Raw genomic sequence first — 19360 nt, forward strand, 5'->3', positions numbered from 1 at the left:
CTAGGACTCGCACTGAGTTCACATAATCCACAGAGAATTCTAAGCAGCACATAGGCACCGCTAGTATTGACTGGGTTAAGTTATTCTATTTGAAGGACTATCATTCCATTCTGGAGTTAGCACTTGCCACAGTCATGCCATATTGAATGGAAGGCTTGTAACTCATACTTCCAGCCATTACAGTATACTTCCTAGGTGTTGATTTTCCTACCTGAAACTTTCTTTTCTTCTTTTTCAATGTAGTGGAATTTTCAATACTGGACTTAGAATATTCCCTGACCTGACCAAAATTTATTCCACGGATGTATTCTTTATACTGTAAGTATGCTCGACATACAGTATTTGGTATGTTTTGTTTACCCTTGAGAAGAATTGGGGTGCATGGACTGGAGAGATGGCTCAGCTGTTAAAGGCTAGGCTCACAGCCAAAAATATAAGAACTGGGGTGCGGTCATGGGAACTAGTAGAAGCCAGGAAAAGCAAACAATTCCAAGAGAGAGCAATGAGGAGGGTAATGTGCTGAAGGATGGGTGAGGGATGAGTGAAGGGTGGGCACAGTTTACTGACTGACTAATTGGGGGTCACTGGTTATTCTGACGGAAACAGCTCTTGTAGGACGATGGTAATAGGACGCTAGGTTGAAATGGGTTTGTGCTGGTTAGCTGTATGTCAGCTTGACACAAGCTAAAGTCATCTGAGAGAAGGGGGGAAAATCCCTCCATAAAATCAGGTTTTAGGCAGGGCTGTATGGCATTTTCTTAGTTAATGATTGACAGGGAGGGCCAGTCCATGGTGGGTGGTGCCATCCCTGGGCTGGTGGTCCTAGTTCTATACGAAAGCTGGCTGAGCAAGTCATGAGGAGCAAGCCAGTAAGCAGTACCCCTCCATGGTCTCAACTCAGCTCCTGCCTCCAGGGCCTTACTCCAACTGATTCCCTGTCCTGACTTCTTATGATGATGAACTGTGAGGTAAAAGTAAAAGCTAAATAAACCCATTCCTCCTCAAGTTTCTTTGGTCATGGAGTTTCATGACAGCAATATTAATTCTAACTAACACAGGGTTCAAGAAAGAAATGGGTGAGGGGATTAGAGAGAGAGAAGAAAGCCAATTCTTTTGAGTTTTTCTAACCTTATTTCTGTTGTCAAAAGACAACAGAGGGGAGGGGGCTGGAGAGATGGCTCAGTTGTTAAGAGTACTTGCTACTCTTGCAGAGGACCCAGGCTCAGCTCTCAGCACTTACACAGTGGCTCACAATGGTTTCTAACTCCAGTTCTAGGGGATTGACCCTGTTCCCTTTTCTGACTTCCATAGGCACAAGGCACTAGGGAGGAAGAGATGGTTTATTTGGCTACAGTTCCAAGTTACAGGCCATCAGTTCGGGATAGTCAAGGCATCGGGTCACATCACACCCACAGCCAAGAGCCAAGAGCCAATAAACACATCCTTGCTTGCTTACCAGAACTCAGTAAGCTGCCTCCACTCTTAAGTGACTCAGAATTCAGCCCCTGAAATGGTGCCACCCATATTCAGGGAGGGTCTCCTCACCTCAAATGATCAGGACAATTCCTAGCCTATTTTATTTCATGTTTTACATGAAATGTTTTATTATTTAGTGTCTTTATGTGGAGGTCAGAAGAAAACACTCAGGGGTAGATACTCAGAGTTGAACTCGGGTTGTCAGGCCTGGCAGCAAATGCCTTAACTCACAGAACTGACTCAAGGTTCTACCACCTGCATTTAATTTTTTTTTTTTTGGTTCTTTTTTTTTTTTTTTTTCGGAGCTGGGGGATCGAACCCAGGGCCTTGCGCTTCCTAGGCAAGCGCTCTACCACTGAGCTAAATCCCAACCCCTGCATTTAATTTTTAAATGGGGAAAACGATCAAGAGATTTCTGAGGGGAATGACTGAAGGGGGAGGGGATTACCGATAACAAGGATAGCTTATTTTTCATATTTTCTGATAGCTTTTCGCTCCTCCTGTTCCACTCAACCACCTTTGAAGGTGTAAAGGAAGTTACTGGTTTCCCTTTCAACAAACGGTGAAGCAAAGGACCAGAAAATTCAAATGAGCGCGTGATCCGAGCTCCACCGAGCCGTCAAGGGCCGTGCTTTGGATCGACTCTGATGATTTTTCCCAAAAGCATCAGTCAGACCAGTTACCTCATCTCATCATACAAATGGAAAGAGAAGAATTGCAAATGCTGAGTTCACACTGCAGAGCCAGCAAAGTGTAGAATGATTAGCTGGAAGCTCTTTTTTCTTTTCCCAAGACAGGGTTTCCCGGTGTAGCCCTGGCTGTCCTGGAGCCTGCTGTCTAGAGTTCCAGTTGCCTCTGCCTCCCTCGAGCTTGAATCAAAGGCATGTGCTACCAGTACCTAGCATGCTGCAAACTCTTAATATTTTTTTTCTAGGGGGGAAAACTCGAGCATGTCTCTTCACTACAATTAAACTCAGGTTAAACATAAGCAGTCCTCTGAAAGCCCCTGGCTGGCAGTGTTTTGCTCATAGAGGACATTCTAAAGATACTCCTGAAATGAAATCCAGTGATCCCTTTCCCCTGATCCTTCTATTGGCATAGAAAATTCTAGTTGCTATGGACATAGTGTTAGACATTCAGAAGTCTCTCGGCTCCATCTGTTTTGAAATAAGGAGTAAGGCAGAGACCTCAGCTCACCCTGGAATTTGTTTGCTTGATGCATGCTCCACTCTGAACGTCTATCCATCCAGAACAGCTCTCACCACCTCACGTGACCACCAGTGACCAGAATCCGGTCAAGGAAGCAGCTAAAACTGAAATGTGTTGTGGCTGGTTCCTTGAAGTGCATATATGCCAGAAGAACCCATTTCAAGCGTGCTTCATCTCTCAACAGTTTTCACGCTTTCTCTTGCAGAGAAATCACAGACAACCCTTACATGACGTCAGTCCCTGAAAACGCATTCCAGGGACTATGCAATGAAACCTTGACCCTGTGAGTATCCAGTTCACTCTTGACAGCACCTGAATTTTATCTGAGGCTGTTGTCATGGTACACCCCCCCCCATAAAAAGGTGTCTGAGTTTGGAAGGATGCTACCTTCTAATGTATATGCTCTGTATCGGGAAGGGTTTCATAGACTTGAGTGTTGCCTCTATTTTCCACAGATCACAAACAGGACAAGATAAAAAAGAACTGCATGTTCTCTTATGATAGGGGTTGGTGCATTTGTTCCAGATTGGCTGTCCAAATTGCACCGTCTCCTAGCAACTGCCACTGCAAATCACAAGCAGTCAAACACATACATAAGTCACTGGGCAAGTCGGCATCACCATTACGTCCCTTTATGGAGACTGAGTGTGGATCAGATGTGGTCTGTGGGCTGTGTGGCACAGTGTCCTATATCCCAAATCTACAGCACCGTGGTTCTCAACCTGTGCGTTGCAACCCCTTTGGGAGTCAAGTGACCCTTCCACAGGGGTTGCATCTAAGATATTTACACTACAATTCATAACAGTAGCAAAAATTATATTATGAAGTAGCAGCAAAAATAAGTTTATGGTTGGGTTCACCACAAAGTGAAAAGCTGTATTAAAGGGTCACAGCATTAGGAAGGTTGAGAAGCGCTGCTCTAGCGGAAGAAGTTCCACAGAGTAAACGCGACTGTCATGGTGTCCCTGAATACAGTGTAGCATCGCTTTCTGCAAGCACAGTTTCACTCTGAGATCACAAACTGTGACAGAGCCCCTGTAACTGCTTGTCCAATAGAAGCAAGTGTTTTGGCTCAGAATTCATGACCTTCTCTTCGGATGTTCAGAAGTAGATATTGAAGGATGGGCATGCGGTTCCGTCAGCATAGTGTGTGTGTGACAGGCACGAAGCCTTGGGTTCTTCCCCATTCCCCTATAAGTGGGGCCTGGTAGCACAGGTCTATAATCCCAGCACGAGGGAGGTAGAGGCAGGAGGTTCTGAGGTTCAAGATCATCCTTGATTTTATGGCAAGTCCTAGACCCAGTTTCGAAACACAGACAGCCATCAAAATGGATGCTAAATCAGTGAGAGTCGTAAAATATTCTAATGGGGAGGATCTAATGGGAATATAAAAGATAAGCTCACTCTTCAAACTGGCAGAACCCTCTCCTCTCATTGTGATAACCACAAAGTGGAATTGGGGCCACCCTGCTCCCTATTTTCCATAGCACTAACCCCACTCTTTCCCCACTCACTTAGGGCTAGGCCTACTGGCTTTTGTTTTGTTTACCTATATGGTCAGTCACCTGAGTTCTCTCCCTCTGGCTACACTACAGCCTAGAGTTCTTTGCTGGATACAAATCCAGTTGACTTACTTCCCAGCCTGATTGATCCAAGCCTCTGCTCAGCTTTTCCCAGGGACCCCCTTTCCAAGCCACTACTTAGGCATCCATTTGGGTCATGCGAACTCTCGCAGCTGTTCTCCCCAGTGGAGCAGGACAAACATGTTTTTCCTAATAAAGGTGGAGCTCTTGGGAAAACACAAGCAGTTGCAACTCAGCCACCTTTCCTTTTAGCAACAGTGGGCTCTTAGCCTGCTCAGTCCCTAACGTCAAGGCCATTCATGTCCCCTGTAAAGGTTTCCATTGCATTGAGTAGCATCCTTCCCAAGTAAGTTCCTCCATTCCCAGCTTCTTTGCAGAATGTTGGCATCTCCCTTTTAATACTCTTGCCTAGGATCTCTTTCCCTTTCAAAAGAAAGTTGACCTACGCCTCCTTAGGGGAACAATGGTGGGATCCTGGCTGTAGAGGTAAAAATGGCACGAGTTTGTCAATTATCTTTCCAGGTGATTTTTTTTAATTATACTTTTATAAAAAGCCCTTTCTTCCTTGAATATTAATGAAGTTCAAGATGTTAACAGTTCAAGGAAAATGGCTAACAGCAGAATTCACACTTGGGTCCCCATTTCTTTTGTCTTCTGCCATTTACACCTTTCAAGACGTACTTGTCCATGAAGTTTTTAATATCTAAAATATAAATCAAACCAAGAACACCTGTCTGTCTTTCTGTCTGCTGTCTGTCTGTCTGTCTGTCTCTGTGTGTGTGTGTGTGTGTGTGTGTTATATACACTCGCACACGTGTTATTTGTACTCCTTAGTGTAGGTGTATGCATATGTGCATGCAGGTGTGTGTATGTATGTGTGGAGACTGACAGGTAGACATTATTTTTTTCTCAATTACGATCCACTTGTATTTTTGGGAACAGCGTCTTTGTCAGAACGTGAAGCACATCGATTTGGTTAGGCTGGCTGCTCAGTGAACTTCAAGTGTCCACCTGTGTCCACTCCATGCCCCTGGGAGTTCCAGGCACATGCTACTCTGCTTGACTTTTTACGTGGGTTTCAGAGATCCAAATTCAGGTCTTCATGTTCACACGGCTGGCATTTACTCCCTGACCCATCTCTCCAGCCCATAAAGGACAAAGTTGGAGAAAATTAAAATGCATATTTTTTTCACATATTTGTGAGAGAGTTGCCGTTCAGGAAAAGTGAATTTATCCATTATCATTTCCCTGTCTCTGTGTGAGTCCTTGAGAAACAGATTGCAATCCATAGCCATACTTCTTTAGAACTAGAACTGAACTCGGGCATTGTAAAGACAAAACAAAATAGGCACAGACAACAGCAAAACCAGCAGATCACCCCTCAGTCTCTTACAATTATCTAGAATAAACTCAAATTTTAGAATTTGGTCTTCTTTTAAGTATTCATCACTATTAACTATAGTGCCTCGGTCTCCCTAGCATCATTAACCTGTAATGAAGTATTAGCATCATTATTTCTAGAGATTGAAAAGGCAGGATGGAAGAGGATGTGAGCATCTCGGGATCACTGAGCTATTAAGTGGCAGGATCAGGCCTGGTTGCAAACTTGGAGAGTCGTCTGCAGTTACTGGTTTATCGAGTGTCTATGTCATAGATTACGTCATTACTGAAAATCTCCCATAATTAGGAGGGTGTGCCTGTGGCTCTGGTCATGGCTGTTGCCTCTTTTTTTTTTTTTTTTTTTTTTTTTTTAATCGGTTCAATCTTTTTTTTTTTTTTTTTTTTTTTTTTTTTTTTTTTTGGAGCTGAGGACAAACCCAGGGCCTTGTGCTTGCTAGGCAAGTGCTCTACCACTGAGCTAAATCCCCAACCCGGCTGTTGCCTCTTTATGCCAATGACCACCAATAACCACATACCTTAGAGTTCCAAAGTCTGGGTTTTCTGAGGAGGTTTTTTTTTTTTTTTTTTTTTTTTTTTTTGGGGACCCGAACCCAGGGCCTTGCACTTGCTAGGGTGAGCTAAAAGAAGTGTGGTTTTTGTAGGTGAGGATTGTATTTGTGTTAAAGGATGCTGATCCCTAACGAGTTTAGACTAACAAGTTCTTGACAAGTCACTCCCCTGTCTCAGTAACTTCACTAGAAATCATGACTGGTAACATTTCAGGCTGGCCCTGGGAATCTAGGTAGAAAATTTAACTAGCTGCAGAAGCATGTCTATTAAAATGTTCAAAAACTTACCACAAAAGGGCATGACCTATCTGCCTTCTTAGATTCTTCTATGAGGCTCAATTCCACCTACACCCATTAAGCATTTGATTTATGATAAACTCTATGGAGACATAGAATTTTTTTGAAAGAAGGTAAAATAACATTTTAAATTTTAAAAAAACCAATAATCTGTACATTCAGATGAATGCCTTCTCAAGTGGTCATCTTCAAAAACTGTGTTGCTCCTCCAGTGTTGACACGAGCTTAGCTGTCACCTGACACACTCTTCCCTTTAATTTGCCGTCATTGGAAAGAATCCTAGGGGCTGGAGAGATGGCAGTGCTCAGTGACCTTGCAGAAAACCTGAGTTTGGTTCCCAGTACCAACAGCAGGCAGCTCAAAACTGCATGTAACTCAGTTCCAGGAGATCTAATGCACTCTTCTGACTTCCATGGATATCTGCACTCACATGTGCACACACACACACACACACACACACACACACACACACACTAATAGTAATAATAATACTTAATAATAATTTTTTTAAAAACCCTTTGCAAACCTTTGTTCTTCTAAGTCTGCTCTTGAGAAAATCTGACTTACTGGCACACAAGACTGGAGGATGGAGCTTCAAACTAGGAAACATCTTATGTCCCAAACAAGGCAGACTCTACAGTTTACTTGAGGAGTACATATGAATGACATGAGAAATTTGATGCACACTTTTGATACTAAAGAGATGAAACCCAACTATTAAAACAGAAAAAAGTGGAGAACACATATCCCACAGGCCATCTGTTCTATTTGCTTATTTATTCAGTTCTGGGGATTCCGTGACCCAGGACCTCTCATACGCTAGGCTGTACTTTCATATGCATAAGCTAGCACTGTATCTCTGAACTATATAGTCATTGGGTTTTTTGTTTCTCTTCTCTTGATTTTAGGAAACTATACAACAATGGATTTACTTCAATCCAAGGACATGCTTTCAATGGAACAAAGCTGGATGCTGTGTAAGTTTAGGGTAACCATGGTAACTGCCACCATTTCCCCACATCTCATTCCCAGGACTATCCAGAGGGTCTGAATTCTGTTGAGATCTATTTTAAGTATCTCAAACCTTGTAAGTAATGTTAAAGGAACTTGACAAGGGCCATCTGAAGAGGATACTTAATGTTGTCCCCAGTTCTATACCCCAAAGCTCTCATTCTCAATAAAATGGAGATGTATACTGTCACAATCAGTTATCTTATAGGTGTGTGTGTGTGTGTGTGAGAGAGAGAGAGAGAGAGAGAGAGAGAGAGAGAATGTTCATCTGCTAGTACATGAAGTGAAAGAGTATCTTTGCATCCAAAGGTATTTTAAAAAAGTTATGCAATCTGTTTCGACATATTTTTTCTTTTCTAAAGATAAATGATACCCAAATGACCAAAACAAACAAAAAGACAGATTTACATTTTATTTGTCTTATAATACTCTTTTTTTTTATCTGAAGCAGTGTCTTGCTACTTAACCCTGGCTGTCATGTAGACAAAGTGGCCTTGAACTTAAAGAGATCTGCTTGCATCACTTGACGTCGCATCCCTCCATATTTCCTTAGCAGTTATACATTTTTAAATTCCAAATTACCTGGTATTTTCATCCCCAAACTTAACTGCTCACTTCTTACAGTGATATGTTACTTACCGCCTCCCCATCCATTAAACATCCCTTTCATAGTTGCAGACTGTAGAACCTGAAAGCCCTTATGAGTCTAAATGTGGTGTGTACTACTTTGCTTCGCAAACACTCTTGGGCATGCAAGCCGTCAAGGGATCTTGTGCAGTGCAGATGCTGATCTGCCAACTTGAGCTGGGCTGTGGGAGCCTGTGTTTCTAACACCCTTTCACAATGCAGATGCTGTAGCCCATGGACCGACTTTTAAAATAGCTGTACAACTAAACACAGAGGGCCTAGGTGGAAGAGAATGCATGTGGAGATTAAGTGCTTTGGGTTGATATTCTAGTTATCATTATTAAGTACTGGCTTCTGGAATGGTTCCATTTTAAAATGAGTACTGGATTCCTTCTAGCTAGGCAAGGTTCTCTACACCCTGCCGAGGTGGAGTTTATCTCTTGGCCAGGCTGTTGGGCTTCCTTCTAGTCTCTATGAGAGGAAGGGTTAGAATATCATTTGCTTGGGTATTTGGTAAAACAAGGGTTGTTATGTCTTGATTTTATTCGATTCTTCAAATATATAATTACAGGGGAAGCTCTGAAAGACACCACAGGATACATAAATTTTTACACTTAAAATTTACAGAACTGGAAAACCCAATTGCACTAATCTTACATAGTCCTTCATTTACTTCTCAGTGTAGCTAGAGAGGGCCTACAGTGCATAAAATTGTGCTAGCTACTAGCAAAGCAAAGAGAAGCAAAAGCAATGTGCTTCCTGCTCACAATAAAAATCACATTCTTGTCAGGTCAATACAAACCCAGCTACACCAATGATCAAAGCATGTCAGAAAGAAATTTATCCAATTCAAAATGTACATCAGCTTGAAAATATACAAGGGCAGAATATGCATCGGAATGATTTTCTCTAAATGTATCCCATGGTTTTTAAAGATCAGCATTTAATATTATGAAAACATCACCAAATAGTTTCTCCTTTGATTTGAAAGCAATCACTCCAAGCTAGCTGGTCCACAAGCTTCAGGTCTTCAACTTAATATCTCTACCTCTAATCCCACTATGGGAATGCTGGGATTACACATAGGCCACCACTCCAGGCCTTTAGCTAGGATCCAGGAACCAAACTCCAGTAGTCAAGCTTTCACGGAACATACTCTTAGCCCTGGCCATCTCTCTAGACCCTCACGTTGTGTTCTGTAACATATCTTAGTATTTATGGGGTTTTTCAAACTAAGAAAAATGTGTTAATCATCTATAATAAATTTGCGAACATGGTCCAAAGATTGCACGTAGCATAACCTCTCTAGCACTGTGTTTAGATATCTCTCGGTTCTAGCTGGAATAATCCGTTATCCAAAACAGCAATCATCTACTTCCTGGCACTGCAATTATCAGGTCTGACCTCAATTACACTCATTGTTTTAGCGTGAGTGAGCAATGTTATCGTGGCCAAGTTGGATGAATCCCTCGCTGAGGACAAGCACTGAAGCCACAGCAGCGTCCCCTCCTTGGTTAGAAGTTTGTGAAAATAATGGCAAGTGGGGGATAGCTCCTCGCCCTGTGGTTTCACAGAGAACCGAGCGCATCGCCACCACTCAGATGACAGATCTCTTAATATGAGTAGCCTTGCTCAGGAGAGGTCCAACGGCTCTCAGCCATAAACTAGAGCACCTCGTCTTTCTCTGGACCTTTCCGTTCTCTCTTTATACAGACTTCCAGAGCTGAGCTGCTTCTCCCACAGCGTCTGAGTCTCTGAGGTGAATTTTCCCTTATTGAATTCCGGTCGTTGAGCTTCTACCTAGAAGCAAACATTTGGACCAAAAATAAATAAATTGATACAACTTGGCTGTGTTAAGGACTTAGCCAGACAGTAACCATTATGAGCAGAGAAGTCAACACAAATATTGTGCTAATTAGCATCACGCATTAGCTGATTAGAAGCAATTCACCACAGCCTGAAGCCACTGGGAAAAGATGACGGTTGAGAAGATTATAGGATTAAGTACGCTGCTATTTCTCACGGGATAAGTATTCAAACAGCTTGTAGGATGTGCTCCAAGGTTGGCTGTCCCCTCTGCCTACTGCTGTCTTGAATGCTTTCTCACCTGTCACTGTTGATAAACAAGTGCCCCAGTCTCTGAAACCAACAAGGTTTCCACAGAGCAATCCAGCTTCACCTTAGGCTAAGGTAAGGGCGAGGTGCTGGATCCCTAACATTTTCGGGATAACAAGAGCCGTGCGGAAAACAAAAGCAAGCAAGCAAACAAACAAGCACGCGGTTCTCCACAGACACACTCCCATGTGAACGTCACACCATAAACCAGGTGCCAACCCTAGCTTCCCCTAAAGGAATTACAAAGGAATGAGCTGAAATTCTATATCAGAACTGAAATGGATCCTTAAGTTCCCCAGAGAACGGAGTCCAGGAGGGACAGCAAACGTTCTTGCCACAGGACACACTCCTCTCTTTCACAGTGATCTCTCTGACTGATGACTAAAACCTGTCATACCTGTGAATTACCCAGAAACAAGACTCTCATTTCTCATCAAGTCTTTGCTGAATGGCTACTGTGTGTCAAGAGTAAGTCCGGGAGCTAGAGAGTTGGCGCACCAACTTCTCTGGAGGGGACCCAGGTTCAAGCCCCAACACGTACACAGCAGCTCGCATATGTCTGTAATGCCAGTTCTAAGTGAGCTGAACCTCTCTTCTGACCTCCAAGGCACTGGATACACACGACACACAGACACACATGCAGGAAGAACATTCAAATGCATAAAATAAATGAGGCTCAAAAAATGTTCAAAAAGTGAGTCCAAGAGAAGTTGAACACACACACACACATACAAACACACAAACACACAAACACACAACACACACACACAAACACACACACAACACAACACATACACAAACACACACAAACACACACACAACACACACACACACACACACACACACACACACACACACACACACAACAACACACACAGACACAGACAGACACACACATAAAAACATACACACACACACACACACACAACACACAAACACACACCCCAACAACACACACACACACACAACACAAACACAAACACACAAAACACACACACACACACACCGTAATGCTAAGCCTGTCAATTGGATACCTTTCCCCAGTTCATTGCTGTCTTCATTTTTCCAACCTTATTCTTCTCCCCTAACTATGAGGTACATCGTTCTCAGAGTAGACATTCTCGAGTCGTGAAGTATGGAAAAAATGACAACTGTTTTGTAGGCAACCCTTAATTTCTTCACCAGGTTCTCAAAGAGGCAGTGTCCATCCAAATAGAAGAGTCATTAAGCAGACAGGGTTAGCTGCATTTGCTTTACTTCTGAAGGAACTATTAAGGCTTTCCTAGGCGCCCTCCTGTCACATTATCAATCCTGACTTTTAGGAAATCTCCCCTCTCGTCACTTCTGACAAGTCCTCCTAACCTTTGAACCTTCTTTGTGTTCATCCCCTAGTATCAGACTCACATAAAATAGCCATTGTCTAGAACAGGTTCCCATCTGGTTTACCAAGCTTTGTGTCTGATTTACCTAAGCCAATGGGTACAGCACAGTATGGGGACAAGTTATGATCAAGAAACCAGTGTAAGGACACTGGCATTCCCAGAAAGGAGCCTGTGTTTAACGAGATTACCGAAAACCCTTCCTGCATGTTAATGCTTCTGTGTCTATAATTCCTTACCATTAGCTTCTGGTAGAAGCTGCAAGGAGAAGTCAGAACCCAAGATTCAAAACTAAAAGAGGTAGCCATGAAACTACCAGATTCTCAGGATCAGGAAGAAGATCATGGGCCAAGGTCATCCAGGGCTTCATAGTAAGACCCTGTTTTTTTAAAAAAAAACAAAAAAAAAAAAAACAGACTGAAGCGGAAGCATGTCTGGTTCATTGTTAACATTTTATCACCTTCAGAGGTTAAGTATCCAAATGACCATACTGTCTTTCAAGAGCGGGCCCTCTGTCAGGCTGGTTCATCTCCGTTCACATTGGCTGTACCTCCTGCTACATTCTTTCTCCCATTCTGGACTCTGGCTGCCTTTTTCAGTTTGAAGTCTTCTGCAACATTTCTGGTAAACCGGAGTGCTTATCAAGCAGCCTCCCGGTCCTTAGGGGTATATTAAGTATCAGCTGAGAACACTACAAAAATTGGACAAGCGATAACTTAGTTTTACAATAATTTCTGGTGATTAGAGCAAGCCGATATTTCCTCTCAATCACTGGAGATGAAGACTGGGAAAGAGAATAGCTTAGCAGAGCACACTTGATTTTGAGCAACCTCGGAGAAAAATATGATTGATAGCTACACTGGCCCAAGGATCCAGAAAAAGTTACAAGTCAGTGTGGCCACTATGCCTAACGTGGTTGCCATATTACAAAATCGTGTTCATCAAGAGCCTCTCTCCGGTTGAGTTTTCTTCTTCCCCAGCTACAACCAAACGAAAGATCTTCATAGACATAATGAGTTGCCTGAATGAATCTGTGAACCAGAGAATACTGTGACTCACGCTTTAGATGACATTAACCCACTAGGCACATGTATGTAGGCACATCTTACTCAGGTGTCTGAACAAACAGAAGACTGGTCTCCTCCCCCAGGAAACTTAGTAGCCTGCTCTGCTATAGACCGTATCTGGAATGTCCCCCAAAACCCATGGGTTAAAGATCTGGTGTTCTCAGCGTGCATGGTGTTAGTGGGAAATTTTAGAACTTTTAAGAAATAAAGATTAATAGGAGGAAGTTGAGTCGTTGAGGACATTCCTATGAAGGGTACATTGGTCTCAGGCCCTTCTTTTTCCTCTCTTATTAGGTGCTCAGATACAGTTAAAAAAAAAAAAAAAAAAAAAAAAAAAAAAACAGCTTCCTCTGCCTCCTGCTCCTACCACAGTGAGCCAGGGTATCACAGGCACAAAAATAGAAAATAATGGACTTGACTCATTCCATGACTGTGAAGAGAACGAAGCCATTTCCCTCTTTACACTGATCGTATCTATCATTTTGTTATAACAGAGAGCGACCTAATACACTCTGATGCTCAGCGGCTACTTAAAGAGGCCGCGTGCGAACCGTTCTTGGTAAATGAGCGGCCTCAGCATTTACAGCCATCAGGAAGGTCTATTTCCCCAAGCACACCACATCGCGGCTAAGTCTTTCAATTGCCATAATGTGTTTCTTTAAACAGCCACATATGTCGCCCTCAAACCTCGAACATGTCAAAGTTATGTTTGTTTGTTTGCTCACTCTTCTTTTTTTTTTTCTGATCCAATAATGTAATTCACTCATCTAGACATACAAAGTCCTATACACATCCACCCCTTAAGAATATTCATAACGGGGTTGGGGATTTAGCTCAGTGGTAGAGCGCTTGCCTAGCAAGCGCAAGGCCCTGGGTTCGGTCCCCAGCTCCGGAAAAAAAAAAAAAAAAGAATATTCATAACAACTGTAGCGGTACAGAGAGGAAGCTTACATCTGCCTCCATGTTCTCTCGGCTGGTTTCTCCTCCCTCGCTCCAGTCTCCTCCTCCTCCTCTCTAAAACTTTTCTCCCACCCATCCTTCCTTCTTGTCCAATGACAGCCCTCATTCTATCCTATACCTGCCTTCAGCACTCAATAAGGATTTCTGGAGCACCAAATTTAGCAGTGGGTATACGGCAATGGATAAGGCATAAAGCTCTCCATTCTGATTGAAAAGACATAATGTTCAAGTAAGAAAATAGATTAGGTAATTACAGATTCCGATAAGCTCAGGAGGAAATAGAGAGTGCTGGGTAAACCAGTGCTACTTTAAATGAATACTCCTCGACCTCTATTTTAAAAAAAATAATTGAAAGAGTCTAAACTTTATTCACATGTGTAAAACCTCATTGTTTGTAATCCCAATACTTACTCTGTTTAATCCTTTAGCATGCCCTGAAGAGGGAGGGTGATAAAACTCTTTAGCGCTGATAGTTGACTGTTCTATTCTTACCCACAGTGCTCCAGTACAGACACACTTGAATCCCACTAACTAGAGGACAATTTCTCTATGAAGGCTCTAGAGAAAGAATTCTAACTGCAAGTCTTCAATGACTGCTATTATTAGTCCTCTGCCTTAAGAACTTGCATCCTGTAGTGCAATTAAACAGGCGTCCCAAGGGTCTTTACCGTATTTGTTTTGCATCAAGCCAGGGTCATTCACTAGCATTTAAATTGCCTACAGTGTGCTGTGAGTTCATGTAAGTGTGTAAATTGGGGTCGTTTCTAATAAAGATGCATGAGCTTTATTTCATTTTAGATAACTTTACTCTCTAAAAAAAAATCTATGGGGAAGGGAGGGGCCAATTTTAAAATCCTTGGGTGCTTTTGTTCATTAAGAGGAAATTTTATTTCTAAACACTGTGACTTAAATTGTATAAGAAATGTTATTCTTTCAAATGGCCAACGCGCTGTAAAAGAAAAAGAATCGACCTACCCATCACTTTTCAAGAAAGTTGAAATCACTGTAAGTTTATTTACATAAGTATTCCTGTGCCAGAACTGGTATTGTTGGATAAAATGCATGATGTTCGATTAAATTTGAATTTCAGATAAGCAACAGATAACTTTGGTAGGAAAAGTTGTGCATGAAAATTATTCACTGTTTGTGTGTAAATTGAATTGAAATGGCATCATGCATTTTAATTTGCTAAATCTAGCGACTCTGCTCAAAGAAAGGAACCATCCCTACCACCCAACACCACCCTTACAATTTCCATCCCAGCTCTTAGTTAAACTCTACCTTCAAAGATATGTGGGAATAATGGTCAATCTTAAGAAGCAAAATTTGAGCCAGGGTAGAAAAAACTGGTTGCCAGGAAATAGGACATTTAGACAACGTTGATAAAATGTAGATACGCAAACTAGACCTTAAACATAGTTCATTTTTAATATTCCTGCTACAGTGAAACTTTGCCCTCCTGACACACAGAATGGTACTTAAGCCAGAAGAATGCAAGGTATCTTCAAAATCAATGCGACCTTGGTTACATTTTATTTTTATATTTATTCCAGTGTTATGTAATGGCTTAAGTTTGTCTAATCCATTCTCTCTCTCTCTCTCTCTCTCTCTCTCTCTCTCTCTCTCTCTCTCTCATATTCTGTCTAGTTACCTAAACAAGAATAAATATCTGACAGCTATAGACAAAGATGCCTTTGGAGGAGTCTACAGTGGACCCACTTTGCTGTGAGTAAGACGAATGGATGACTAGTAGCTTTTTATTATTTCTCTCTTTTAGAAACAGGTGTGGAGAGGTGATGCCAACTGTCTCAGCATTTCTTGGTCAAAGAGACACCATGACCAAGGCAACTCTTATAAGAGAAAACATATACATGGGGCTGGCTTATAGTTCAAAGACTTAGTCCATTATCATCATGGCGGGAAGAATGGCGGCGTGCAGGCAGCTGTGGTGCTGGAGAGGAGCTGCAAGTTCTACATCTGGATCCTCAGGCAGCAAGAAGTGTGACACTGGGCTTGGTTGGCTTGAGCATCTGAAAAGCTTGAAGGCCAACTCCCAGTGACACACTTTCTCTGCCAAGGCCACACTTTCTAATAGTGCCACTCCTCACTCCATATGGGCCTATGGGGGCTATTTTTATTTGGACTACCACCCCAACATACAAGGCAAGACAACGCTGTTATCTTGGGTAAAGGTTTCTGCCACTATTTCTTACTTTGCTTTATAGGCTACCTCTTAGAAGAAAGTCTTTGAGACGGCCCTAAGTCCCACGATGCCATCTGGTGTCACTTGGTCAGGCAACTCATGGCATGCGGTTTGTGGACGAGTGGCTAGTTATAGAATTCTAAGATATGAGACTTACAAAGAGGTAGAAAGCACTCTGTCTTTACAGAGGAAATGTACGCAAAGGCAACCATCTGATGCCTAGCACAAAGAAGACTGTAAGTTATAATCTGATTCATATCTGGAAGAACTTGTATCCTGGGGAAGAGGAGATCTCAGTGTTGGGTAAAGAGTTGGACAATGCACCTATCCGTGTGTTCATGCTCATTTCACCCCCACATGTAGTTGGGGATCATGTTCTGTCAAGCCTTTCCCTCAAGTTTCTTTATTATTGTCACCTTCTCCATTCCCTTGATTTAAGATCTTATTACCCACCATCTAATCAGTCCTCAATGAAGATAAACCCTGTACCCTAAAGACAGACGCGCAAGGCTACCCATTAAAAGCAAGAGGAAAGTATTTATTTATAAAAACAGGAAAAACTGAAATTGTATTAGCATGTATACAGATGACCACCAAAATTGGTAGACATTAGGTGTATCCCCAGAGGAGAGTGGGTGCTTGGCAATCCCAAGTACCTGACGCCTTCATTCATTCATCTTCAACCATTTTATTTTACCTTGGAAGTAAATGCACCCAGTTAAGCAGGTTGGTGGACCAATTTTTCTTAAAAAGCGCAGCACTCTGTAGGGATTTTCTCCTAACTCATAGCAAAGTACAGCAGAGCGTGCAAGAGATGACCGTTGCTATCATTAACTCACACTAGTTATGGTGGTCTACATAAGTCTCCATAGTGATGACCCATCCATGGTCAGACTGGATGACAGAGGTGTTCAAGGGCTCAGCCCCCACAACTGAACTACTAGTGAGGGGTAGATCCTGGAAGACATGGAGTTACTTCCTTCAGTTGTCTATGCACGAGTGAGCCCACTACATTACAGTGAATAGTTCCAAACCAGAGGCCACATGGAGAGCGCTGGATAAGAACAGTTTGTCACCAAATGAATAAAAATGTATACATCTGATGTGGGAAGATATAGGGAGGTGGGGCAAGCTGGTAGGGATGGGAGGGGATAAAGGATAATAAGTAGAGAGCATTATATACATAGATGATGTTCTCTCAGAATAAGCTTAATTAATAATAAAATATAAAGAGGCAGTGTTGGTCTAGTTTGGGAGATGTTTTCTAGAACTTTGGAACACACAGAGGTTTTAGCAAGAGGTCAATTCAAACCAAAATATGTAAATAAGAAAGACACGAAGAGAAAAAATGGCTCATTACAAAAGAAAATCTATAATGAAACCCCAATACACAAAGTAACAGCCAGAATCCTAGATATGGCTTTAATTAAATAGGTCCCGATACTATTAGACAAGTAGAGCTAGATGAGGAGGGTGAGTGTAGGGGGTAAAGGTTGATGGAGGTCTGTTAAATTCATGTTCTATAGAAGAGAACTAGCCTACGACATCTAAAGCAAATACAGGGAGAAATGTTGACAGTCATGGAAGGAAATGGCCAAAGGTGAAAGTGATTGCTTTGAAGGCATTAGAAACTAGACGAAAAGGAGATAGGACAGAAGTCTGATGTTCAGGTTGCACACTTTCTGGTGTTTTCCTTTACTTAGGAAGTATGGGCACTGGAGAGATGGATGCTCTCCCTTAATTGGAGAGTTACGGGCGCTCGCTTCACAGACATGGGAACCAGAGTTCAGACCACAACCTGTATATAAGCAAGGGCTCAGTGAAGCAATCAGCAAAATGGCTGCTCTATGATTTGGTGGGCAGGTTTTAATTGTAGGGTGTGTGTGTGTGTGTGTGTGTGTGTGTGTGTGTGTGAGAGAGAGAGAGAGAGAGAGAGAGAGAGAGAGAGAGAGAGGACTGGTCATGGCCAACTCTATCTTCCAGAGCTGTAAGAATAGCAAGAAAGAGAGGGGAAGAGGGGCAGGGGGAAAGAGAGCAGAAAGTGAGCTGAAATCTGGAACATCCTGGGAGGTGGCTTAGGGAAGGAGGAAACAACGAGGGAGGGTGATGGGGGAGGTGAAAGGGGCTAAGAAGACTTTAACAACACACACACACACACACACACACACACACACACACACACACACACACACACGTCTAGCCAGATGCTAGAGGAATAGGAGATAAGGAAGTGGCTCATCCTGGCAAACAGAAATTCACTTCACAGGTTCCTGAGGAAAGCCCAGAGTATTCATCAGCAATCTTAGAGTCCAGTGTGAGCTGAGCCAAGGATGTCATTTCTATACCCTGTGGAGCTGAGACCTAACAGTAACAATCCAGGAGTGGTTCCATGCAGGCCTGTCAACCAGCATTGAAAGAGGTAAGGGAAAAAGTTGAAGAGGTTATTTCTCCGCTGGTGAGATGAGCCGAGGTGAGACGGGCCAGTTCAAGCCAGATTAGAATGTATTAAAGGCAGGTTTCTTAGAAAGCTGTTTTCTTGTGAGTTAACAGGCCCCAAGGACAGAAGCCGGGGAAGTCACATGGGGAAAGGGGAAGTGTGTGGGGGGGAGAGAAAGGGTGAACTTGTAGAGAGAGAAGGGAAAGAGAAGAGACCAAAATGTCTGGATTATATATGGAAGAGCCTCTGGGGGAAGGGAAGCCCTGGGCTGGAAAGTTCAGAATTGCAGGGTAGCCACAGAGGGACTGAGGAGGCTGGGAGAACCTGGAGGCCAGGTGTGCTTTGATATGTAAAATATGCACCTCAACCCCGTGTCCCAGGTCTAAAACCAAGCCAGGGTCACGGGGGCTTAGTGGTTTTCAGTCTAAATGGGAAAAAAGTGAGAGCTCCAGCATCTGGAGGAGACCCTGCCCTAAAGGTGAAAAAGGAAGACACCTGATGATCTCTTCTGGTCTCTGAGTATAGGCCTACATGTACCTGATATTGCACACACATAAACACACATGTACCCACACAAGCCACACTTATACAAATATATGTGCATGCCCATACTTACACAGAATTAAAAATGCATTAGGGTATTAAGAGACGGCTCAGCAGTTAAGGTCACGTGTTGCTAGAACCTAGGTTCAGTTCCCAGTACCCATTTAGAACTGACTGTGCCAGCCCAGAACTGACCCCCTCTTGACTTGTGAAGGTACCAGGCACACACATGATACACATACACAGAAGCAGGCGAAATACCTGTTCACATAAAACAAAATAAACAAATCTTTTTAAAATTTTTTTTATTAAAATAATAGTACTGAATAAAAAATGAAATAAAAGGAGGACATGCCTACTCCTAAGTACGAAGGTTTTTATTATAGATATAAGGGAGAAAGCAGCCACAGGGAAGAGTCTAGGCTGAAAACCACCAGCAGACTATGTGGACCATGAGAGGAGAGGAGGGAGAGCAAAAGAAGAGCCACCAGGGTGGGGTGGGGT

General features: G+C 42.7%; 1 protein-coding gene across 1 annotated transcript in view; it reads left to right on the plus strand.

Annotated features, from left to right (window-relative positions):
• The window catches only part of Tshr (thyroid stimulating hormone receptor), a 49338-nt gene that overhangs the window by 11085 nt on the left and 18893 nt on the right, over positions 1-19360 (plus strand). Inside the window, exons 4-7 of the mRNA XM_032908228.1 lie at positions 244-318; positions 2891-2968; positions 7423-7491; positions 15321-15398. Coding sequence (XP_032764119.1) covers positions 244-318; positions 2891-2968; positions 7423-7491; positions 15321-15398 — 300 coding nt within the window. The remainder of the gene's footprint in view (positions 1-243; positions 319-2890; positions 2969-7422; positions 7492-15320; positions 15399-19360) is intronic.

Source organism: Rattus rattus, chromosome 7, assembly GCF_011064425.1.
Source record: "Rattus rattus isolate New Zealand chromosome 7, Rrattus_CSIRO_v1, whole genome shotgun sequence".
In the NCBI taxonomy this organism is placed as follows: domain Eukaryota; kingdom Metazoa; phylum Chordata; class Mammalia; order Rodentia; family Muridae; genus Rattus; species Rattus rattus.